This window comes from Eleginops maclovinus, chromosome 20 (genome assembly GCF_036324505.1).
Source record: "Eleginops maclovinus isolate JMC-PN-2008 ecotype Puerto Natales chromosome 20, JC_Emac_rtc_rv5, whole genome shotgun sequence".
Taxonomy (NCBI): Eukaryota; Metazoa; Chordata; class Actinopteri; order Perciformes; family Eleginopidae; genus Eleginops; species Eleginops maclovinus.
The window spans coordinates 642390-668272 of NC_086368.1; the positions used below are offsets into that span (position 1 = coordinate 642390).

Below are 25883 nucleotides of genomic sequence, written 5' to 3' on the forward strand. Positions count from 1 at the left end.
GTCGTATATCCATTCATGTTCACGTTCTTCTCCTAATGCTGCTCCGCTCCTGGTACATGCTGCGGGTACCCAGATGCAGAGACTGAGTGCAACCTAGGTTGCAGTGAAAACGTGGACTGGATTTCAGTGATGTGGGCGTGCTCTATGAACAAGTGGAATGGATTGGATAACGACGCACTGACCCTGACTCTCTACCTTTCACTATAGGGAAACTAAGATTTATGACCATATTTAAGTGAATAATGACTGGTTGTATGATTATTTGTGTGAACTCATATTCTGGCCACATTATATTGAATTTGTCGGCATTTAAAAAAAAAAAAACATAAATAAAAAAAGAAATGAACATAAAATTATTTAGGGGGGCTTAAGAATATTTTAGATTATATTTTAAAATAGGCCTAATGACGCCACTGGTGATGAGTATTATAGATGAACTGATCGCAACTGGGCTTTCAACTAAAGACACAGCCACGTAAAACATGTGGCATGTGTACGCTCCTTCTGCGTACTGCAATTGCCAGAGCGGAAACCAGCACTTCAGGACCACACTACATCCCTGAGTACCAGTGATCGGTCTATTATTCTTCTAATTCATAGGGACCAATGTCATTAATTCAGTCAATTAAGAATAAGTGCGCTCCTCTGCCTCAGCGAAGGGGCTTCTCTTTGTAAGTGCCTTTGTCTTTCGTGTGAACTCAATTTTTTTCGGATGCTAAATAGCTGACAGATTTCTGTGGATGGCTGCACCGCGCCAGAATGCACCATGATTCGGTAAGCAAACCTCCTCCAGATGGCTCTGCACTCCATCAGCGTTTGACATGGAAGCTTTTATTTTGAAGTTAACAGGAAACTGGGGTGTCACTGGTGACTTATATATAAGCTGGCGGTTCTCATTGAAGCAGTTTGTGTGTGAGAGTGAGAGCAGGAGGACCAGGAGCAGCAGCAGCTCTACACCGTCACTGAGGAGACTGATGAACATGATGCAGCACTGAGGACAGCGCTCTCACCCCCCCTGCACATCTAGTCAACATTAGTTTTATTTTTCAGATTTTTCCTGTGTGATGGCCATCATGTCACCTGTTGATATGGGAGTTTGGATTCTTATCCTGGTGACAGCATCTTTGGCAAACGGTGAGTAGACCAGTGGTGTTAGGCACTTTGTGTGAGGCTTCAGAACACATGCTGTTCACACCAACATTGAAGTCACTCAGATATTACAAACAACAACAAAAAAGTAGATTAAAGTTGTGGATATATTTTAGGTGCGATCACTGAGTCTATGTAAATATAAAGACACATGGTCTCCTGAGTAACAAGAGCCAAAAGTGATGTGCTCGTTTTTATTACCAAGTGTAAACCTACTTGGTAATAAAACCAATTCTGATTCTGATTACAGCAGAGAAGTCATTCACAGTGATGTGTAGAAGCCTCACGGTGGCACTGTTTGCTATGTTTACTGTTGACATGAATCCATTATCAAATCATTAATTGTCAGTTGATCAGGCAACCAATCAGATCATCATTCTGCTTGTTGCTGAGATCACAGCCAGTGATGATATTACAGTCACCAGCGCTGGATTAACACCAGTAATAAAAGATTTGAAGTTCAGTCACATAATTTGAGGCCAAATATAAGAGAGGAAGTGTCTGATCCAGCAGGTTCCCCATGGAGTGCAGCTCGGAGCCAGAGGAAGGAGGTGGAGGGGAAGCCCCATGAAGTGGAGCCCTGCTCTACCTGTGGACTCCAGGGGCCCACCGGACGTTTCAAGAGATGCACATGTTACACTTACAAAGACAAGGAGTGTGTGTATTACTGCCACCTGGACATCATCTGGATCAACTCACCAGAGTATGTCCTCTTCACTTATTTCATCTGGAATAGCACTGTTCTGTCCTTTTGATGCTTCTCTAAGACGAAGAATCATCAAACCATGCTTCACTGTTACTCATCTACAGCCTCCTGGCTTCAGTATCTTATTATATGAACTTTTGGAGAGCTATCAACACATTCAAACTGGTATATGGCAGGAGGCACACATATAAATTGTGGATATGTGTTGAAAGATGCCAGCTAATTTCAGGTTTAGTGCTAGACAGTTTTAAAATACGTAAAATGTCAAAAAGTTTCAGTTGCAAAGGGTTTCCCTCAGATACGCTATAGGGCTTTGGGCTGATTGCTGCTGCTCCCCCATGAAGCCAAGAGTTCCCTTCTCGTCTTCAGGCACACTGTCCCATACGGCATGTCCAGTTACCAGGCGCCCCAACGTGAGCGCCGCTCTGCTGGGACTGAGCGGGGGGACAGGGCGGCCCATCGCTGTGTCTGCACACGGCACACTGACTCTGACTGCAGCAGCTTTTGCATGAGCAGGTAACCAACACAGGACATGTAGGTCATACATAACAAAATAATGTTCTTTTTAGAAGGTGCAGTGATCACGTGTTGTACCATAGCTACTGAAAACACACACATCTAATTATCCTAAAGGTGACCATCAAAACCAAACCAAACATTTATTACACTCTAACTCATTAATATTTACCGACTGGAAACCTTAGCAACCATGGTCATCCCCATGCTTGACATGCATTGACACTACATTGTCCCTTTAATGCCATTCTGATGGGGATAATGTATGGGAACATGCTTTTTGTAATAGGTAAGACTTGAAAAAAATCCTTTAATTTGAATGTGTTAAGCTCAGAATTATATAATAAAGTTATAATTTGTTCAGCTATGATTTAAACAAGGCCTAAGGGCTAAATGTAAAGGTAATCTAAGGTGTTAATCTTTAGGAAATGAAAAGTGTCTCTGTGTACTTTTGGCCAGCAGGCGGAGGAGGCCCCCCAGAGTGGTGTCTGGAGTTGACCGGAGGACAGCAGCGCTTCACAGGAGGCCTGCGATCAGATGAACGTCTCAGTGACATCATCACGACCTGTCCTGCAAGGGTGGTGGAGGAGATGCACAAACTGCACATTTCTCCTGAGGGTTCTTCTAACATCTTGTCACAAAGCAGGGTGGTCCAACATGAGAGACTTTGGTGAAGCTCACATGTCCAGGATTTGTGATGTGGAGGCCACATCATTTTCAGATATCAGCAGGGGATGTGGTCTTACAGCCCCCCCCCCCACCCCCCACAGGAACTTCATTTGTCATAGCCAGTAACTCCGCTTTATGTTTAAAAATTCAGAAATGGTCACAGTCACGGAAACAACCCGTATATTTGACATTAGGATGCACCTAAAGAGGGGAGTTATTTCAGCAGTAATTGTTGAAAGCATTTGCGTGAACTACTTTGCACTTGGAACCTGTGTTTAGCTGTATCCAAGGATTGTGAATTAAAAATGAAAGAAATAAAGGCAATACATACAGTAATTATATAATGCAGTTTGAATGTGTATAAAAGACGTTGTATATAGAAGTATACTGTAGATGTGATCACAAGAATGATGTGAAGAATGAGAGCTAGAACTTTGTGGCAGTAGATCGAGATCATTATGTATGTGTAGTGTTCATAAATTGTATCTGCTTATGGATATATGTATCAAATACCCGAGGATCAACTGTTTATTGAAGCTACACTGTATCACGCTATTTTTAAGTTGATGCCTCAGTCAGAGATCAGACATGAGGACCAACACTGTTTTGATTTTGCATTTTGACAAAAGTACAACTTTCAGTAAATGTAGTTTTATAAAGTAGTTTGATTTATTTTCAAATGTTCAACTTTAATCTTGAAATGTCAAGTTTATTCTGATAAAGCAAGAATACAAAAAAGTCATTTTTTGTTTGTTTGTTATTCTGTCATTTTGTCCTGCAATGGCTGGCGCAAAAACAAACATACTATATATATATATATATATATATATATATAGTATGTTTGTGCAATGATGATTGCAATGCACAAATAAATTATATTTTATACACATACATTATTTTAAAATGGCAATAGACCATAATTTCATTTGTTATGAGCTTATTAATCATAATAATATGGTTAGGGAAAAGAACAAGTTGATGTTATTTAGGAAACCAAACTAATACGGAAATATGTGCCCCGGATTTTGATAGGATTTGGCTGTTTATATTTTTGCTCACCACTGAAAGGTCTTTTTTTCCATCTCCTGATAGAGCCTGCATATTATGCTTTAGTGGAAGTTCTCCTCATGCTGTGTTGATGTAAGGAAAGTAAAACTACAAATAGTTAGAGAGAGGTCATCTCAGAGTTCAAAAAAGTCAACGTGTAGTTTCGTAGTCTTTATGGTTCTCAAAATCACCAAAGATTACATTACATGTGACTGAATAAATACAATGTTTTCCCAATCAAAAAATGGGAAGACTTGAGGAACAAGGGTAGCAAAACCAGGAGGGCACACTAGAAATCCAGAATCAGACCGAGAGTAAGCCAGGAATTACGACAAGCACAACAGGGAGACTTTTCTAGAGAGTGGAAGTGGGTGGAAGAATGCTCTGAACCTCATGAGTTTTTTTAAAAATTGTATTGCATAAACTACTGACAACATTTCTCTGTGTTGGAATTCAAAAGACACTGGAATGGTTGCCATACATGTAGAGATTGAGATTTAAGAAGAATTTGAAGTGGTCTCTTAATTTTTTTTCCAGAGCTGTATATATATATATATATATACACACTGTATACATTTGCAAGTCCTTTTCCACCTATATTCATTTGAATACACTACAAAAAACCAGATATGTAATGTTCAAACTGATAAATTTATGTTTTTTGGCAAATATTCACTGATTTTGAATTTGATGCCTACAGCACGTTCCAAAAAAGCTGGGACAGAGGCATGTTTACCACTGTGTGACATCAGCTTCCTTTCAACAACACTCTGAAGACACTGACTGTTGAAGCTCTGCAGTTGGAATTCTTTCCTGGCCATACATAATACCTTCTCTATTTTACTCTAATGTATCCTACTCTGTTTCATTTTGCACCATTTTTTAAGTTTTAGTTTTACTTTCTTATTTTGTCTTATGTCTTTTATAAACCTGCCCGGCCAAATTGGGGGCATTGCTATGATCTGGGGTTGCTGCAGTTGGTCTGGTCTAGGTTCAGCAACATTATATGCCCAAAGAATGAGGTCAGCTGACTACCTGAATATCCTGAATCACCAGGTTATTCCATCAATGGATTTTTCTTCCCTGATGGCATGGGCATGTTCCAAGATGACAATGCCAGGATCCATCGGGTTCAAATTTGTTTAAGAGTGGTTCAGGGAGCATGGGACATCATTTTCACACATGGATGGGCCAGCACAGAGTCCAGACCTGAGCCCGATTGAGAATCTTTGGGATGTGCTGGAGATTACTTTGGGCAGTGGTCCGAATCTCCCGTCATGAATGCAAGATAAAAAAAAATGAATGCAAGACAGAAAATGTTGTGACATTTCAGAAGCTTGTGGAAATGATGCCACAGCAAATGCGTTCCGTAATCAAAGCTAAAGGCGGTCCAACGAATATTAGAGTGTGACCTTTGTTTTGGCCGGGGAGTGTATAATATGCTGCATTGTTGGAGGAGCTGGGAATCTAAGATTTCAATGCCATAACTACACTCTATCTCAGTGGTGGGCCGCCAGGGCCAGCAAGGCCTTCTCTGCTGGCCTAAACATCATCAGAATATAAATTAAATTTTGATATATTTTTTCCTTAAATACGTATTAAATTATTCCCCATAGTCTATTCTCTTCATTTTATAGCGTTCGTCTTGGCTGCGCTGCTTCCAGCCTCAGAATGAGATTTGGAGGGCTGGCCTTTATGTTAGAGCTTTTATCCAATCATATTTCAGCCATAATGTGTTGCTAGGGTCAAAGAAATCTGCCCTTAGGCCTTCAGAATCAACAGTGCGGGCGGCTGTAGCTTAAAGTGAACGACAACGGGCCAGCTAGCAGGCGTACGCTAACGTTAGCACGTGCACATCTTCTGATTGGATACGCACTATTGAGAGGCAGAGCTAGGCAGTAGGCAGAGCCATACAGTCTATGGGCAAAGCTAGCAAACAGAACTAGAACCTGAGCGAGCTAATTTGTGTAGATTTCTACAAGCTATTTTTTTCAACCCACAATGGCTGAAGGAGGAGAAGAGATCAATTTGGTCGAAGATATAATTACAACGCCATTTTCAAAACTAACTTTTCAAGTAAAGCTACACATCTTGAAAAGGGAACGACCAACTCCAACGCTAGCGAGCCTAGCACAGCAGGGAAACTACGAGCGGTACCCCTGGCTCACAGCCTCCGAGAGGCACTGCAAATTGTACTGCCGGGAATGCCTGGTATTTGCAACTGATCGATTTGGTGTTTGGAGCCACACTAAATTTGCAAACTTGAGTTGTCTAACCAAGGCAGCAACGAGACACCAAAGCACAGCTGGGCACTTGGAAGCACTGGTGCTTTTGAAAACCTTTGGGGACACCCGAGTGGATCTACAGCTCAACGAACAAGTGCGGATGGGAAACGGAGCTCCACAATGAAAGGGTGAACAAAAATAGGGAAATATTGAAAGACTGATTGATCGTGTCCTGTTTTTGGGTAAAAAGGAACTTTCATTTATGGGACACGATGAAAGCGCCGAGTCCAGAAACAGAGGAAACTACGTGGAGCTTCTTTCTTTTCTTGCTGAGAACAACACAGATTTGCATTACCACCTGTACACAAACAACATGTTTACTGGGACGTCAGGCAAAATACAAAACGACCTGATTTATGCTATTGCTGAAGTGATGGGAGAAGAGATCAAAATGAAGATTAAAAAAGCACCCTTTGTCGCTGTTATGGTGGACGAGACGTCAGATGTGGGTAATGATGCACAGCTGGCACTTGTCCTGCGTTATGTGACAGACACAGGTGTCAAGGAGCGGTTTGTCAGATAATCTGATTAATTAAGTTAACTGTAAATGCTGATGTATTGATTATAAATGCTTCAGAAATATTAATATAACTCTGTTGTACTTGACTATGTTAAGGTGATGCAACGCCCGGTTATACTGTGTTTCTGTCTAAATGTATAGTTTCTAGAGCCATGGCGTCATAATGATGGTATTAAGAGGTGGAATAATTCAGGTAGGACTGTGTAGGACATCACTGAAGGCCTAGGTGTGAAATGCACGGCCCGCCACTGCTCTATCTACTTTTTAGTACAGTGTTCGCTGGTATTTGAACAGCAGCCCCATACCTATGCCAGTGAACGAGCCAAGATATGCTATCTAATTAGCAGCCTCCACGGAGCGGCACTTACCTGGGCTTCAGCGGTGTGGGAGACCCAGTCGGGTCTCTGCTTCTCATATTACAGTGTTACGGAGGAGATGAGGAAGATCTTTGACCATCCAGTCCGTGGTAAAGACGCCGACAAAAGACTGTTAAACTTACGTCAAGGATCCAGCAGCGTGGCCGAGAAGGCTGCGGAACGATGAAGCTCTCCAAGGAACCTTCCAGCAATCTTTGATGGAGGTAATCAAGGAGCTGGTTTCCAGAGAGGAGCCAGGTAGTCTTTATGACCTCCTCCGCCTTGCCATCCGGGTTGACAATCGTCTCTGAGAGCGTCGGAGGGAAAGGACAGGTAGAAGTGTTTTCTCCAAACTTCCGGTTGCATAAGATTGAGTAGATATGCGTCTCGCTCCCAAACATTTAGTATTTTAACTTTCCCAAAGCCCATAATTCTACTTTAAGTTAATAACAAGTGAATAATAATATAATCTCGCCTAAACGCATCACCAAAAAATGACAACTAAATCGACTAAACAGAGCAAAAACAAACAACACGCCAGGGCCGACCTTCCAGAGGAAGCTAGCAATGAAGCATGGCCTCCATTTCCGGCCTCCTGGACGATCTCCATAAAGCCCTGTCCGCCGATTTCAGGACGGCCATATCGGCCCTCGACTTAAAGCTAGATCGCATTCAAGTGACAGTGTCAGACCACGGGCAGACAATTGCTTCACTGGAATCCAACGCCAATCTGCAGGATGAACGTATGTTAGCCCTGGAAGCTAGCTGCGCTACGCTAATGGAGAGCAATGCTAAGCTACTAGCCAAAGTCACCGACCTCTAGTCCTGCAGCTGCCGCAACAATATTAGAATTGTGGGCCTGCCTGAGTCCATTGAGGGGCCTCGTCCCTCCACTTTTTTCCCGGACATGCTGATGGAGGTCCTCGGTGAGGGTGTCCTGGATTCGCCATCAGTTCACTCAGTACAAAAACCGAAGTTGGGACAGAGGCCGAGGCTCGTTATCGTTCGGCTCCACTGATACCAGCAGAAGGAGAAGATCATCCACAAAGCCCGGACCAAGAGAAGCCAGCTATAATACCGAGGTACTCCTATTGATATTTACGAGGATTATGCACCAGAGGTGATGGAACAGCGTTACAAATACCAGGGAGTTTATGTCGGAGCTCTATAACCTGGGGCTGTGTTGTTTCCCGCGAGGCTTTCCATCGTAACGAAGGATGGCGGTAAGAGGAGATTTTCAATGAATTGCGGAGGCTAAGGACTACATGACATCTAATCGTCCTGACGATAACTGGCACAGGCATGGTACCTAGCCACTCTGACACACCTTGTGCCTTGTTGTAGGCCAGTGAGAGAGCAATATCATTTTTTTATTAATGTCCTTTCATAAGCACACTTTGACAATTATTGTGGGAAACATCCCGCTTCCCAACACTGCATCGACATTGCACTGCTCGCACTCTATTGTTTACATGTTGTGGTCCCCCATCAAAGCCTCCACTCTGAGCTTAAAACACTCTTGCTATAGTGCGAGGGGACCCAAGCACTCTGACTGTTTTTTTTAGCTGCCTGAGTTGACTTGGCAGCTCACTAACATAACAACTAAACATAAGCTTAGCTGTTAAGCTTTGAGCCACAGCACTCAGTCATGGTTGTATTTTGGGTTTAACTCCAGGTATGGTCACATTTAGGTTTATGGGATGTTTTTTTCTGTTTTTTCCTTTCCGATGTTATTATTATTGTGTTTGTTTGTGTTTAGCTTTTTGCTCATGATCCGCATCTTGACAGATCAGCCCCTAGAAATAGCAACCCATCAAAATCCTCCAATGTGCTTTTGAATTATTCGGCACAATTAGGAATGTCAGACCCTTGGAGATTTAATAATCCTTCTCACACGTCCATCACACATTTTGACGGATTGATTTCTTTCTGCTGGATAATAATTTGCTGCATCTTACCAGCTCTTGCGAGTACCACCCCATAGTTACCTCAGATCATGCGCCTGTGTCTATTGACATCCACTTCCCTCTTAGCGTGTCACCCTACAAATCATGGCGGTTCAGCTCCCACCTGCCTCACAGGTTCGTCTGTATATTGAATTCAATGATGTGTCACTCATTAGTAGTGGTATTCTGTGGGAGGCTCTCAAGGCCTACGTTCGGGGGCAAGTCATTGCATACGTTTCATGACTAAGAAAGGCTGAAAAGGCTCGGCTTTTGGAAATCGCGGATGAACTACAGAAGGTTAATGAAACTTACTCTTAATCCCCCTCAACTGCCCTTTATAAAGAACGTCTTTTACTGCATTCAGAACATGAACTTTTAATGGCGAACATGATGGAAAAACAATTACGACAAACCAGGCAACGCTTTTTTGAACAGGGTGATAAGGCTGGGAAGCTTCTGGTTCAGCAGGCCCGTGCAGTCAACGCTTCCAGATGAATCCCCAAAGTCAAGTCGCCTGAGGGCAATTTAGTCTCCGACCCAATTGAAATCAATAGATCCTTCTTTGAATTCTACAATAGCCTTTACTCAACCGAATGCCCTACAATTGACACAATGAACCCCAACCCCCTTGACTCTTTAACTTACCCCAAAATTAATTAAATTGATGCTGGTGTACTAGGTGGCCCTATATCAGTCTTAGAAATACAGGAAGCAATCAAATCGATGCCAAACAGGAAGTCCACGGGTCCTGACGGCTTTACAGTGGAATTTTATAAGGCAAATTCGACTCTGTTAGTTCCAATTATAGCGAGGATGTTTAATGATTCCCTTCAGGTAGGCCAATTACCAGCAACCCTGTCCATGGCATCCATCTCTTTGCTTCTGAAGAAAGGCGAAGACCCTACTCTTTGTGGTAACTATAGACCCATCTCTCTTTTAAATGTGGATTGTAAAATACTGGGTAAGATTTTGTCCCTCCGCCTCCAATGTCTGATACCATCCATAATTCAGCTGGGCCAAACAGGCTTTACATCTGGGAGATGTAACACCAGGAGGTAACTCAATGTAGTTTTCTCTCCCTCATCTAGCATCCCCGAAGTTGTAGTCTCACTTCATGTGGCGAAAGCGTTTGATAGTGTGGAATGGAGCTACCTGTGCTACATTTTGGGAAAATTTGGCTTTGACTCTAAATTTATAGCCTGGATTAAACTTTTGTATACCGTCCCCTCTGCATCTTTACACACCAATGGCTTTCAATCATCTCCTTTCCCTCTCCAATGGGGGACACATCAAGGATGCCCACTTCCCCCCCTGTTTTTCAACTTGGCCATCGAGCCTTTAGCTATCTGGCTCAGATGCCATGATGGGTTTGAGGGCATCTCTCGTCACAGCCTCGTCCATAAACTTTCCCTTTATGCTGACGACATCCTCGTATATATTTCCAACCCGGTGTCCTCACTTCCTCCTATATTGTCAATCCTTGACCAATTTGGAGGTTTTTAGGGTATAAGTTAAACCTCCAAAAGAGCTAAGTATTTTTCGTAAACCAATTGGCTAAAACTCTGCCCGAAGCTACTTTCCCCTTCGCGACTGCGCCGGATGGATTCAGGTTCTTGGGGGTGTACATCCGCAGCTACTTTAAGGATTTGTTTAGCAAAAATGTTCAGCCACTATTAAGTGAATGCAAATTAGACTTACCAGTGGGCCTCCCTCCCCCTCCCCCTGGTTGGACGTGTTAATCTTATCAAAATGGTTATTCTGTCGAAATGTTTATATCTGTTCCAACATATTCCTATTTGTATCAACAAATCATTTCTTACCAGTCTCGACCGACAATATAATGTGTTCATCTGGAATGACAAGCCTGCTCATCTTAAAAGATCCATTCTTCAGCTCCCCAAGTCAGAAGGTGGTCTATCACTCCCTAACTTCCGCTACTACTACTGAGCCTGTAATATTAATAGACTCCTCTACTGGGTTGGCTGCAAATCTCCTGACTCCTGCCCACCCTGGGTCCGTACTGAGACTTCCTCCTCCTCTGGTTCAATACATTCCTTAAACTGATCTCAACTTCCTACATTAACCCACAATATTTAGAAAAACCCAGAGGTCACTAGTACCATTAAAATATGGCTCCAATTCAGGAAACAACTTGGCCTACATAGGGCTTCAAAGCTCACTCCGATTTTAAATAATCACTTGTTCTCCCCATCCTGCTCTGACCCCTCTTTCCATATTTGGGCGGCTAATGGTCTTATTGCGATTAATGACCTGTACAAGGATGGGATTTTCTCATCCTTCACATCCCTGTCAGCTAAATATAAACAGCCATCTTTTTTGCATTTTCCAAATTAGGCATTTTGTCCAAAAGCAATTTCCCCACTTTCCCAACCGCCCCGCCGAATCTGGAATTGACCAGTTTCTCACCCTGGGTTTCACCCAAAGACGACTGGTATCCGTTCTATATGACATAATTGTCCCTCTTATCCCTTCCTCTACTGTACCGCTTAAAGAGTATGGGGAAGGTGACCCTGTTTTTTTTTGTTTTTTTTCTCTTAAAATGCTGAAAGTGTCTGCAAAAAACCAATACAGATTTTTTTCCGGTACGTTTTTTTTTCCTCACGACTCCCCCCGCACCTGTCCCATGTACTGTCACGCTTTTCTCGGCTACATCATTGCTCAGGGGCAGGTGCAAATGGACCCAGGTAAAGTCATGGCTGTTTCAGATTGGCCGGCGGCAACAAACCTGAAACAACTTCAACGTTTCCTTGGCTTTGCACATTTTTACAGAAGGTTTATCCATAACTACAGCTCTCTAGCAGCACCACTCACGTCCCTCACGTCTACTTCAATCCCTTTCAGATGGACCACTGAAGCTGTGATGGCGTTCCAGGAACTGAAACACTGCTTCACTTCTGCCCCAGTCCTCATCCACCCAGACCCAGAGCTTCAGTTCATAGTAGAGGTAGACACTTCTGACACAGGGGGAGGCGCTGTTTTGTGACAAAGCTCCCTCAAAGAACTTCACTCTTGTGCCTTCTTTTCGCAGAAACTCTCATTTGCAGAGAGGAACTATGATAAAGGGAACCGGGAACTGCTTACAATCAACCTGGCACTGGAAGAATGGCGTCATTGGTTGGAAGGAGCTGTCCATCCCTTTGTTGACTGTTACATTGCATTTTCAACTCACCACCCTGACTAGTCATTACCACTCTTGTGAGTAGCTCTCCCGGTCTGATTGTCTACAGGTGTGCTGGAGTCGTTCAGGTGCACTGATGTTAGCACCTGAGCGCCAACATAATGCACGTGTGGCTGTGAGCTGCACTTGAGGGCTGAGCAGAGTACCAGAAAAAACGGTGAGTACTGGCCCACTTTCAGCACAGTATATGATACTGTGATACAGCACAGTATATGATACTGTGCTGAAAGTGGGCCGGTAATGACTATATACAGCTCAGGAAAAAATTAAGAGACCACTCCACATTTTTCTCTAAATGTATGGCAGCCATTCCAGTGTCTGTTGAATTCCAACACAGAGAAATATTGTCAGTAGTTTATAGAATACAATAAAATAAATTAAAAAATCATTTAACTCATTTAAAGTGGTTTTCTTCATTTTCTTTTGGAGCCGTATATGTTGGTGTAAATGCTGAGGGCTTTTATTGAGAAAGGAATGATTTTGTAGCCATCGACAATGAAGGAGAACTAAATGATTTGCTGGTTTGACAGTTTAGCCGGGAAGTGTGACAGCGTTACAGTGTTAAGGTTAGTCAGAAACTGACTGGGGAAAAGGCAAAAGAGAGGGACTGAAACAGTCATAAATAAAAGAGTGAGATTTTGATTTACATGTAGCACCAGCAGTGCAGTTTATCACAGATTTCAGAAGCCTCAGAGCTTCCATAGAATGTGAAGCACCTACCACAGACCGAGGACTCCACGGATGGGTATAAGCCATCGCACTCCATTGCTGTTATACTTTAGGACCCCTGCCCATTTGTTGGACTGCACTTCCAATAATTTAGGGAAGATCCACTGGAGGGGGGGTCTGTACTGGGAGCTGTGGTAAATCTAGCTGCAATAACAGATATAAAGTGGCTGACGGTCTCTGAGAGGGAACATCAGTCATGTTGGACACCTGTTCACCTGCCTCGGGAAAGCTTGTTTTCATGACAGAAAACTTGTCTGACTTTTATTTAGTGTGGCTGCACACATTTTCCGATATCTGTGTGTTCACTGAGACCAGATATTTTAAGTTAAACGAGTACAATTGCTCCTTTTTGTTTGCAGATCATTTTGCCTATAAGGTAATATTATATATATATCTGACTTGTTTAATGTGGTGTATTGTTATGCACCGATTAATGGTGGAAATGTCTATATTTAGGTAGAGGAAAATAAAAATCACATTCATATTCATAGGAATATAATGCACTACGGCCCCAGGCATTCATTATTTCATGTATTTATTCTTCTGCAGAATAACTGTTCTGATTAAATCTTCTTGTGTTGAGTTGTGATTTACTCGTCCCACCTCTGGATTACTCATTTTGATCAAGTCAAGCCCTTGAATGTAATAGCTTGTGTTTCTCCAATATACTGTATGTGCTCTATTCCAAACATTCTGCTAACTCACAACATATCACATATCTGTGCTGTTGACATTTCCACAAAGTAGGAATATTGAAAGAAAATCTAATAGCTAAAGTCACAATATTTCAAAATGACATTTAGCCGTTTTCTATAGTTCACCGTGCATCATACGGGCCTGTTACTTTGTCCTAGTCAAATGACTAGAATCTGACCTCCTGATTAATCTAATGCTCAGAGCAGTGATTATCAACCAACTGCTGCTGGCTGTAGATGTCTACAAGTGGCACCTTTACACTGCATGTTCATATGATTCATATACAAATATCAAATGTGCTGCTTTAAATCACAAGCTTTCTGCTTAAAGCGGCCATAGCAGATCTTATAACCACAGTGTTTAAATAAGGTGTGAAAGAGCTCCTCATAGTGACCTCTCATCGAGAGAGGAGAGAAAGATGCTCACACACACTTCTCTCTGTACCAAAAAAGTACTGAGGATCACAATTGGCCAGGAGTCTTTTTGGTTATTATGGTAAAAATTGTTAAAACTAGTCTTTTCTCTCACTGAGATCTCTTGTGTGTCCAAGAAAAACTCGGCCTCACACATGAGACTGATCCCTCAATTTTTTCTTCAAAACATGTCTTCACATGTTAATATGCAGCTCTGTGACAGCATACACACAGCCCTGCAGTAAATCACCAATCAGTTCTGCAGATTGGGATGACATGCGAATGACAGCTAAATAAGATCTTGTCTTGAAAGTCAATAAATAATCCAGTTTCTCAGCAGAAAGGAACCAAAGCCACACACACTGACTGCTCACATGCCAAGGAAAACTCCAAAGCTTTCCCGCAGGTTGTTTAGAAGCAGATGATTCAAGTTGTCTCCCAGAACTGAAACAGCAGAATTGTTACCTTTTGGCACACAATCAAACTCTAAATAATGTTTACAGTTTCACAGCTGAGACAACTCTTTGATACTCCTTCACTCTGACGAGACAGTTTATGCATAGATTTGTCTTGCTCCAGTGTGAGTTATTAGCTGTTGTAGTAGTTTGAAGGACAACATAGTGGAATCAATCATCACGTTGGAGTTTCACAGGTGGAAGACGAATCCTGAGTCACTCTCCTAACATAGCCCTGTTGCGTGTCTTGTTGGGTATAATTGTCGAACATTTGGGATGATCAGCAGGTTCCCATCCATTGACTCATTCACTCATCACTCAGCTGGTCCCAGGTCTGAGAGCGGTGGCACGCAACCAGTCTGAGAGAGAAAGCAGACAAACTCACAAACAACCATACCTGCTGTGTGAGTGCACTTCCTGTCCCCCGCTGCCAGAGGCCATCCCTGTCTACTCATGCACATCAACATTCCTCTCTGGGGATTACATTAGTATGTTTGTGTTCAGGGTATTGCTGGGGGCAGAAGTCGGATTGTTTATCACTTTGTGACTATGCATGTTTCAATCAGAGAAAAAAGCTACACAGAAAACTAAAGCGAGGGCAAGCTGATCTGAACTCTTAACTGGCACCCAAAATACTTGTATTACAGACAAGATCTGACAATGATAAAATGACGACATTCTGCAACAAAAATAAAACATGAAAACATAATTTCGCATTATGGATATCTGTAAGTAAATCCTTCAGAGCAGAGCTGCTTTAGGCTCAATTCCATCCGCCCCCTCCGTCTGCACGTTCGTGCGGAGGGTCCGCCACATTAAGTGGCATTCCAAAGCGTGGAGGGGGGGTGGGTTTACCCTCAAAAGCGAGTTTGCATAGCACCTGACCGCTGTGTGTCCCTCAGGAAACACGCCGTGTACAAACAGTTCCTGCAAACATTTAGACTGGTGAACTCCATTACGGAGTGGGAGTTGGTAGGGTGTGCTTTGGAATTGGGCCTTGGGGCCCGGCCCTTTAACACTGCAAGGCTGTGGAGGCCTCTGAACACTGTATTGTACTGCTATCTTGTGGCCACACACCCACACAGCACTGTCACTCAACCCACTGGAGAGCAGTCTCCTGTCCCGCCCCACAGAGCATGTAGGTAGTTTTCTAGACATTATGAGAAGGGAACATAGATTTATTATGCCTTAAGTTTCATCTTCATAGCGTTGGCTTTTGGTTATGCTGTTGGAATAACTTCAAATAGGTGCAATGGCACAGAAACATGAGCAGTCAGACTGGTTATAGCTTCATCAAACTGTTGGAAGAGACAAAATAAAGCATACTTTACTTTCCCCCGGGGTCACCTCTCAGTGTGCTGTGTATTTTAACATGTGAAATGTGTAGTAGGACAAACTCACATGTGGACAGAATTCCAAATGTGAAACAATGATGTGATTTCATTTTAATGTACTTTTAAAGTTGTAGATCATCTGGAAAAGGTGTGTGTGGTTAGTTTCCTTTTCATCATGTTTGGCATCACTTTTGGATTTTTGAATGTCCGTGGGGAGTAAAATGTTATCATACTTGACTTAAGTGATGGAGCTACAAATATAAAACACAAGGTTCAAATGTTTTCCTTCAACATATGCCATGTAATTATATGTTAAGTGACAACTTAAAAAAACAGTCAGTCAGTCACACCACTGTCTGCTCTACAGCACCAGGGACTGTTTGCCCTGCCAGATTAAACACAGCAGACAACACACACAATGTTCCAGCACTCAGCGGATTTTCCACAAGTGAGAGGAAAGGGGAATTGCCTAAAAATACTTTCTGTCTGAACTTTGCTTTTGTAGAGTTTAGACCGTAACACAATATTTAAAAATGGTTTCAAAATGTCCAGCAGTTGATAAGGTTCTTGGTTGTCAATCATCCAGCAGGCTCAGGCGGAGTCATAAGAGAATCCAGAGGAGAGCACATAGCCTCTGCACAGCTGGCCGCTCATGTCAGGCTCTACAGCTCGTCAAGATGTTCTCTTTATCCTTCTGTCACAACAAATGTCCAGGAGATGTAAAGTCATCTCTTGAAGAGGCTGTTAACAGCTTTGATTTCATCAGTGGACAGAGGAGACAGACTGTAGCCCCTCAGCTCAGGTTTCCCTGCAAACAAACAAAAGACACACATTCAACACACTGACAGCATTTCCCCCCCTTCAGCTGCTACTGAGCCGTGGATCATCCAACCCAGGCCGACATGTTGTATCTGCAGTGGATTTGACTGACAGGGTCTTTAAGTTACTTTCCGAGTTAGTAACCAACATCGGAGTACAGTGAGCAGGATTGCACTTGCTGGGTTAGTTAAGATAACACATACAGAGGTGTGTTGAACTGGCTTCAGAGTACTGACCTCTGAATTTTAATGGTCCCTGAACCAGACATGCTGGGTTCAAGGACACAAGGAGACATTTTTTCCCAACACTGTTCAACGGTCCAGGTTTCAGAACTGATGAATCTGCACTAGTTTCATTCTAAAATCTTGAACCACAGCATTCAGTCTCATCTGTTCAAATACAAATATAGCACTTCTGTTGGTAAGCAGACTCCGGTAAAGTCACCCACCATAAACCACAAAGAGTGGTTTTTATATACATTTCACTGATTCTTGAAACTTTGGCAAAAACATGTCCCACTAGGAAAGGTGCTAATTCTGTTGAAAATTAATAACATTTTCATGAATAGAAAGAATCAAGGTTATAATCAGGGGGCCCTTTGCACATTTGTAAGGTTCTTTCATAGGTTTGTATTTAATTTGTATTAATTTAAAGATTGTATGCTGGCGCATTGCCTACAAAATCAGTTGTCCTCGGATAGGAGATAATAATTTCAACTTGATTAAAAAAAATAAAAGTAATAATTGAATTGAATAATATCTTTACCACATGAAAGAGTACATTGTAATATCTATAAAAAACTACAAACAGTGAGTTTAGAACAATATTTACTATTATTTTGTGGTAGCTCAAAATGTGTCCCACATATTCGTCACCACCGTCAGATATTTATATAAAGCAATAAAATCTGGCAACTACAAGGTCAACTACATTTCTGAGGACCCCATTGTCAAACCTTGACCTCTACTGCATGCTCCAAGATCACCCAAGCTCCTGTAAGTTTATCATTTTCTCTTAAACTTGTTCATATTTTTTGACACTGCTACTGTCACAACCATAACATGTCACCACCGTTTCTTTTTTATGAATAATATTATATTAGATTATGACATGAATGTATACTTTTCAAGAAGGGGTCTGAGATAGCTAGCAATAGAGGGTAAACAAGATGGCTAATGTGAACAACTCAGGCATATCATGTGAAAGAGTAGGTTTTTGTCACCACCGTCAGATGTCACCACCGTCAGATTTTCTGTCTGACGGTGGTGACATATAGTCTGACGGTGGTGACAAAATCCCCCAAATGGTCCTCAAAGGAGGCTAGAATATAATTGTTGATCACAATAAATACCAATATGACCTGTAATGTTTCATTACTTCCATTATTTCTGTAATACCACCAATATTTCTTCCATACAAGCCTACACTGCATGCTAGTACAATTGATGAACTATACCGTCAGCCTATTGTCCGACCCTAGGGGATGAAGTGTGCCTTCCATCTCTCTCAATTCACTATTATGCCATGTTTATTTTGCTTACATCATTTAGGGTGCACATAGTGCACCTACTACCTACCTACATAGCATATAGTATACAATTCCCCTTGTAGGCTATGCACCTCCAATGACTACTATGTCATGGCATGACAACATTTAACCAAATCTAACATGCACTGTAATTCCCTACAATTTCATAGTCATTACTCTCAACTTTGACTTTGTATTTTAGGAAGTTATGGCTAGACAGCAGCTATCAGTTGAGGAGAGAAGGAGAAGAAACAGGGAATATCAGAAGAAGCGGAGAGAAAAAATACACAGTGAGGCAGAGTTAAAGGATGAATACCTCAGAACGGAAAGGCAAAGATGGAAGAAGAGGGTTGTGGAAGGGAAGCTCAAAAATATCAATGAATTGAATGAAAGGGAAAAGAGAAGTCAGAGAAAGGCTTGGAAACGTAGACAACAAGTATCAAGAGAACGTAAGAGAAAGGGCTCAGATCACCCAGAAACTCCCCCAGACAGTCCAGTGGATCAGGCCATACACGAGCCAGCTCGGTGTAGGCAGGCTATAGCAGGAGAAAGGGAAAGAAAGAAAACAAGAGCAAGATACTCTAGAGAGCTGAAAGCTATGAGAAATAAACTTCAGGAGGTAACAAAGGATAGGAACAAAATTAGAAAGCGTTGGGTACGAGAACAAGCTAAGAATAAAAAAACACAAGAATCACCAAGAAAAAAAACAGAGCAGCTGCTGCGGGGAAGCCAACTCAAAAACCCTGCCATCAAGAAAACTCTTCTGTTCCACAACGCACTCATTCATGAATTGAAACAAAACAATTCTGCCCACAAGAAAAATAACTTGACTCTGTCAGGCAAGGTTCTGAAAAAATATCGACTAATTCACCAGACAAGGCAATTCGGCGTAACATATAACACACTGCGGCAGAGGAGGCTTACTGACAAAAAACCTGCATACATTCAAACAATTACTCAGAAGGTTCAGGATTTCTTCCATAATGCAGCACGAATGACAACTGACAAACAGGACACAATCACACGCAAAAAAATAAAGCATCAGAGAATGATCTTGACGGATACAGTATTGAACCTCCACAAGGAGTTCACCAAGAAGGAACCAGGAGTGAAGCTCAGCTATTCATCCTTCTGTGCCTTACGTCCATTCTATGTCAGAGCACCAAGACCATCGGATCGTAAGACATGCCAATGTCAGTTCCATGAAAATGCTAAGCTGATGCTTGAAGTCCTAAGAGAAAATGGTGTTGTCAATTCTAGGAAACTGGAGGATAGTTTTGAACTTGTCTGCTGTTCACAGATAAGTGAGGCATGTCTTCTGCGCTCCTGCACCCGGTGTCTCCACAAACATACTCTTCCCACACAACAGCAAGACCAGACCAATGTTGAATGGCAGCAATGGGAAAGAGTTAAAGATCAGACAGCAGATGGGCTCCACTTCAACACAAGACTTGTGATGCACAATGGCACGCTGGGAGAGCTTATCCAACTTTATGAAGACAAACTGAAGACAGAAACAACAACACACGTCTGCTCAGTTCAGAACCAGACCAGAGAGTACAGGAGCATGATTGAGAAGTGCAATGAGAGCACAGTAATTGTGCATGTGGACTTTTCTGAGGCATGGAAATGCAAGTATAGTTCTGAGGTACAGTCATGCCATTTTGGTCAGAACCTCCCACAGCTCAACCTGCACACTGGTACTACACAAAAGAACAGAAAACAGGCTTTTGCACAGTATCAGAATCAAAGCGACAAGATGCGTCTGCCATTTGGGCTCACATGGAACCAGTCCTAACAGATGTTCGTTTAAAGTTTCCAAAGGTTGACACCATTCACTTTTGGTCAGATGGCCCCAGCAAGCAGTACAAAAACAAAAAGAACTTTTCTCTCCTCTGCAGTGTCCCTCCAACTCTAGGTTTCAAGAGACAAACCTGGAACTTCTTCCCCACCTCACATGGGAAGGGAGCCCCAGACGGCATTGGAGGAACTGTGAAACGGACTGCAGACAGCCTTATACTGCGGGGGCATGACATTGTCAATGGGAATTTCTTTCATGAGATGGTTGGCAGAAGTCTTTGCAGCACTAAGCTCTACTTAATTGCTGAAGCTGACGTGCAGCCATACGATGCACTCCTTTCTCAACCACTAAAACCTGTACCTGGAACAAGGAAACTCCATCAGGTCACACCAACACACCGAAACTCTGAGATCCATTGCAGATCACTGTCCTGTTTCTGCACTGAGCCACAGATGTGTGAGTGTTTCAGCCCAACACTATTCCAGCTGACCGACAACACATCCAGGGTACAGGTTGAGGATGATGGTCCTGTACCAATGCGAAAGAGAAAAGGTCCTTTGGCCATGTTGATGGAGGAAATGGAATGGGGGGAAAGTGAGCAGGAGGAAATGGAGCAAGAACCACTGACCAAGAGTGGTCCTGAGGGGACTGTGACAGATCTATCTGCTGATGTAGTTCATTGCGGAGATTGGCTTGCGGTCATTTATGACCAGAATTGGTGGTTGGCAAAGGCTGTCACTGTGGACGCTCATCATCAAGATGTGGAAGTGGAGTTTCTCCACCCTCATGGGCCCAACACACAGTTCCATCCAAAAGGAGGCGGAGCGGATAAGTGCTTCATACCATATGACCATATTCTGGTCAAACTTGTGGAACCATCATCACCAGGTCGTGCAAGCAGGACGAGGGAGTTATACAACCTTTCTGCTGAAGTCATGGACTTCATAGAGGAGAAACATATAAAATGTATAGTTCCTAAAGCTAAATGAGAGGTGGAGTGACTGTAAAACAGTCAGGGAATTCTCACAGGAGTTCACAAATGAATTATTGTTATTTTTGTGCCAGATGTGTTCTGTAGTATTTCTGTATTTTAAAACATCTCAGTTTATGGAAAAGAGACTATAACATGTAGTTATTAATGTATCTGTTCTTCACATCAAATAGTTTATAGTTTAGTTTACAGAAGAATATGATCTATATTATTTTATGAGTTGGGGGCACTGCCTGACAGTTAAATATGAGGTCAGTGATGCTTTCTATCTTATTGCCACTGGTAATGATTCTTTTTTATTTATGATGATTATTAAGGGGAACTTTTATTAATGATAGCCTATTACTAAATCATCTAAATGATGATAAATGATTTTACTATGATGATTTGATATTTGATGATATGGGGATGGGGTACTTTTAAAAAAGATATTGGTTTAATTGAAGCCTACCTTATATTCCTGGAAAAATGTTTATCACAGTTCTCAGGATTGTTACTTTATGGACCTAATAGTTAAATAAATGTGTTAAGCAAGAATCTATTGACTTGAGTGTAATACATTTTGGAATAATATGTTGTAATGAGGCCACTGTCACCACCGTCAGATTAGTGTCACCACCGTCAGTTCTAAGGTCACCACCGTCAGAGGGAGATTTATTTGTTTTAAATGAATATGCTTACGATATATTTCTTCAGTGCTGGTGAGTTATTAAAGTAATAGTCTTGTTTAATACAACAATATGTTTGTTTAATGAAAACACATTATTTTTCCTATTAAGGCTTAAAGTAAACGTTGTATGATGTTGATCTTTTAGAGGAGTACATGTGAAACAGTATAGAAAATTAACAAAACTGAATATTCACATTTAACAGCATATATGTGTACTAAACACATTACCAGATAATGATTTTAAAAACTCTAAATACATATTAGACCAAATAAATAAATACAAAATAGCTTTTTATTGTGTCTGACGGTGTTGACAAAAGCAAAGTCATAATTGGAAAAATGCCTATTTTTTAAAAAAAATACAAAATGAGGAGGTTGCACCGGTACATTGCTGAAGAGCTAAGACCTTGGTCTATAATGATATACCTTTAGATTTTGTAATTTAACTAACTGTTTATTTTCAAAATTAAAACCTGTTTTATCCAAATTCCCAAGAATCAGTGATTTGTGTCCAGATAAAACCAACAACAATAATAATGTTCATCTAATTGATGAATTGAGAGTATCCTCTCAGCATCAAGTAGAAAGTGTAGTCTGTAAATGAGTTACAAGGGCCGGTGGGGGGGGGGGGGGGGGGGGGGGGGGGGGGGGGGGGGGCAGCAGTGGGCGTACCTTGCAGTTCATTCAGACGGTTGACTTTAGCTTTCAGTCCTTTGCGAAACTCGTTTATCTCCATGTCCAGCTGCTCCTGGTCTGCAGGTGATAGAAAGCTGTTCAGGATGATGTCATGTATCCACAACATGTGCACCACATATGTATTTATATTCAAATATATGATTCCCACACAGCCTTTTTTTACCTTTCTGAATCATCTCTCTCGTCTTCAGTTTGGGAAGTTTGATGAACATGTTTCCGAAGCAAACCTTCACTTTCTCTGCAAATGTCATCAGTCTTTAATCAACAACTACACTCATATCCACAGTGAGTTATTTTCACACAACCTACGGCCATGGGCCCCTACTATCATGAATGTCAACGTTCCGGTCTCACCCGTCTCATCTGTCCTCAGCACACTCAGAGCCTCTCTGTTCCTGTTCCTCCTGCTGTCCAGATCCACCATCTGAAACATCCAGCAGATTCATTTGATCAAGCTGAATAATGACACACACATTTGGATAAAATAATTGATCTGTGAAACTGCTGTATTATTGCCACAGGCTTGGGAAGACATACATGCGCTTGTATATCAAATCAAGCGCTCCCTGAACTGCCCTGCTGCATTGCTGAAACACTGTCAGCTGTGATGTTGTTGGCTTCCCCTGTTCATTTATTCAGTGGTCTAAAAGTAATTAAGTACATTTACTTACTATAGAACAATTTTGAGTATTTTATTTTTTTCAGACTGTGTACTTCTACTCTACTACAGATCAGAGGTAAATGGTGTACTTTTACTTAGGGCTGGGCGATATGGACCAAAAGTCATATCCCGATATATTTAGGTTGAATATCGATATACGATATATATCCCGATATTTTTTCCGCAAAGTGAGAGCTGTGAAATGAAATGCTCAGTCAAAGTCAAAGCCAAATACGAGTAGTTTCATTGAAAACTCACTATAAAATGTAAACATAAACACTGTATAACAAAGCTCCGTAAGGTGCACATTTAAATAAATAAAACATCTTAAATAAAATTAGCCTTGTTTGGAGACAAGCTGTTTTCATCTCTCAGTCTTGCATGAAGTGAACTGTCACGCTCATATAAGGCTCACACGTCCTGCTTGACCACATATCGCTGGTCAACGCAAAATGGGTGACGTTAGCGAGCCGGCCTGCAACGTTCTGTCTGACTTCACTATACATTTGCGCCAGTGCTTCTCGTGCAAACTAGTTTCGACTGGGAAGCTCGTATCTCGGGTCCAGCTTTTTAATTAGCTCTTTGACCCCGACCTGTTCCACTGTTGCAACAGGGACCATGTCTTTGGCAAAGTGAAAGGACACCGCCTTTGTTATTGCACGCCACTTGTCGCTTTTCTTCTCATACGGCACACAGTGGGGAAATGAAGCTTGCAGTGAGCTTTGTTTTGGGGCTGGAGCTTTGTTGGGTTGGGGACGGCTTGTGCCTGTGGCTTCTGCAGCGCGCAGTTTCACACTCTTCATATTGCACTTTGTGCCACGTTTTTAAGTGATGAAAAAGATTCGTAGTGCTTCCACCACTGGCTGCAATGTGCTTATGGCACTCCCTACATATAGCTTGGTTTTGTTGCTCGTCTGACAATTTGTATCCGAACCATCTCCAAATGATTGAGCTACTGCTTTTTCTTTTACCAACCACCGTACGCTCTGCAGACGTTGTTGCCTTCTCCATGTTTGTTGAAGAGTGCCGGAGTGTCCCTCCCCCTCCCCCGTCTGTGCATGAAAGAGGAGGGGCGGAGCCGGGGCGCGGGAAGCAGTGCAGAGTTCCGATCAACGGCTTGCCTGAAGCAAGTATTACAGCGCAATTTTGAACTATATCGATATATGCGATATGGTCTAATTCCATATCTTATTTAAAAATATATCGATATATCTTAAATATCGATATATCGCCCAGCCCTACTTTTACTCCACTACATTTATGTAATCCCTTTAGTTACTTTACAGATCTGGATTAATGATGGTAAATATAATCTCCTTTAAATCAGATTTTAGTTCACCTGGAATAAATTCAGCAGCTACCCTGCAGTATACAAAGCCATTAAAACTAGCTGCACCTTTACCAGCTCTGAGAACACTGAAATGATCAATAATTATAAAACATATCAGAGATATTATTCTGAAATGGACCAATCAAACAATGACTACTTTTACTGTCGCTACTTTAAGTACATGTTGATGAGAGTACTTTCTACTTTCACTGGAGGAACATTTAGAATGCAGGACTTTTACTGTGACAGAGTATTCCTACACTCTGGTACTTCTACTTTACTCAAGTACAAGATCTGAGTACTAATACTTTAACTCAAGTACAAGATCTGAGTACTTCTACTTTGACTCAGGTACAAGACCTGAGTACTTCTTTCACCTATGCATTTATGAACTGGGGTGGACAATTAAGAGACCGTTTCTATATCATGCTGTCAAATCAAGTGTCAAGCCGAATTAAAAAGCTCCAGAGTAAAGTCATTTCTCAAACATTGTGTTCTACATGTACCGTTCACGGTCCTCAGCTCACACCAGCCGTTATACGGTGGTCACTTCTTGGCCCTACATGCAGCTGAAGAGAAACTAACTGTGGACTACACGCCACACTAACATCCGGGTCCTGCAGCTGTGCGCTGTTACCTGCTGTTTAGTGCTAAGAACATCCTCCGCCGCCTCCTCCACCTCTGTCAGGTACTCCAACACACGCTGCGAGACGTCCATGATAGCTCCTTCTTCAGCCTCCTCCTCTTCTTCTTCTCTCGGTTATTGGCAGATTGCAAACCGCTTTAAGGTGCCTACCGCCACCTCCTGGACAGGATTGTGTATCACCATGTCATCTTATCATCTGTGGAAGTATACCACTGGGTTTACGATATTTTTAAATTATTCCAATCAGTCCCCCCCCCCCTCTCTGACCCTGTCACTTAGTTTTTTCCTCTCTGTTTTGTAAATGTTGCAATATATATAAAGTGTTCCACATTTTCTTTCACTCCACACCCCCTGCATTCTTCCAATTCAATTGTTCCCATTATAAACCTGGTGCTGTTTAATCCTGTAAGATCCAATCTGAGTCCAGGGATGGTGATCTCCTCCCGTCTGGTCCTTTCTGTGTAGATCTTTGTCATGACTGTAACTTGTCTCCAGTGGTGTAGTGGGGATTTTTTAAGTGAGGGTACGCTATTTGTGACGTCACCCCCCAAACACACACACACACACACACACACACACACACACACACACACTCCCACCCAAAAAGCCATACATATATTCAGCTTCATCACATCCACGTTCTCGTTGTTTTTTTTTGTCTTGTTTTAAGTGTCAGGTTGATGACGATTATCGAATGTTCATGTTATGTTCATGTCGTAGC

General features: G+C 42.1%; 2 protein-coding genes across 4 annotated transcripts; one reads left to right on the forward strand and one right to left on the reverse strand.

Moving 5' to 3' along the window:
- The first annotated feature begins 917 nt into the window (after positions 1 to 917).
- On the forward strand, positions 918 to 3782 carry LOC134883409 (endothelin-3). Of its 3 annotated transcripts, none has more exons than XM_063911766.1 (4): positions 918 to 1134; positions 1663 to 1852; positions 2225 to 2371; positions 2831 to 3782. In XM_063911766.1, the coding sequence occupies exons 1-4, from the start codon at positions 1065 to 1067 to the stop codon at positions 2910 to 2912; spliced, it is 489 nt and encodes a 162-aa protein (XP_063767836.1). In that variant the 5' UTR covers positions 918 to 1064; the 3' UTR covers positions 2913 to 3782. The 3 variants fall into 3 exon arrangements, with proteins under 3 accessions (XP_063767836.1, XP_063767835.1, XP_063767837.1); XM_063911765.1 differs by having other exon boundaries at positions 925 to 1134; positions 1660 to 1852; XM_063911767.1 differs by having other exon boundaries at positions 925 to 1134; positions 1660 to 1852; positions 2834 to 3782.
- A 12061-nt stretch (positions 3783 to 15843) lies between these two features.
- pdrg1 (p53 and DNA-damage regulated 1) lies at positions 15844 to 25307 on the reverse strand. The gene is made up of 5 exons (XM_063909791.1): positions 25154 to 25307; positions 22880 to 22949; positions 22689 to 22763; positions 22502 to 22582; positions 15844 to 16828 (listed from the first exon to the last, which is right to left on the reverse strand). The coding sequence occupies exons 1-5, from the start codon at positions 25232 to 25234 to the stop codon at positions 16746 to 16748; spliced, it is 390 nt and encodes a 129-aa protein (XP_063765861.1). The 5' UTR covers positions 25235 to 25307; the 3' UTR covers positions 15844 to 16745.
- Between the last annotated feature and the right edge of the window lie 576 nt (positions 25308 to 25883).

What these genes read in the sequence shown, in the direction of transcription:
- LOC134883409 (XM_063911765.1), top strand. Translation starts at nt 1,065, where the DNA reads ATGGCCATCATGTCACCTGTTGATATGGGAGTTTGGATTCTTATCCTG. An exon ending in ATCTGGATCAACTCACCAGA is followed by an intron (nt 1,853 to 2,224) that starts GTATGTCCTCTT and finishes TCTCGTCTTCAG; the next exon opens with GCACACTGTCCCATACGGCA. An exon ending in AGCAGCTTTTGCATGAGCAG is followed by an intron (nt 2,372 to 2,830) that starts GTAACCAACACA and finishes ACTTTTGGCCAG; the next exon opens with CAGGCGGAGGAGGCCCCCCA.
- pdrg1 (XM_063909791.1), bottom strand. Translation starts at nt 25,234, where the DNA reads ATGGACGTCTCGCAGCGTGTGTTGGAGTACCTGACAGAGGTGGAGGAG. An exon ending in GAGAGAGATGATTCAGAAAG is followed by an intron (nt 22,583 to 22,688) that starts GTAAAAAAAGGC and finishes TATCACCTGCAG; the next exon opens with ACCAGGAGCAGCTGGACATG. An exon ending in CCGTCTGAATGAACTGCAAG is followed by an intron (nt 16,829 to 22,501) that starts GTACGCCCACTG and finishes GTTTGTTTGCAG; the next exon opens with GGAAACCTGAGCTGAGGGGC.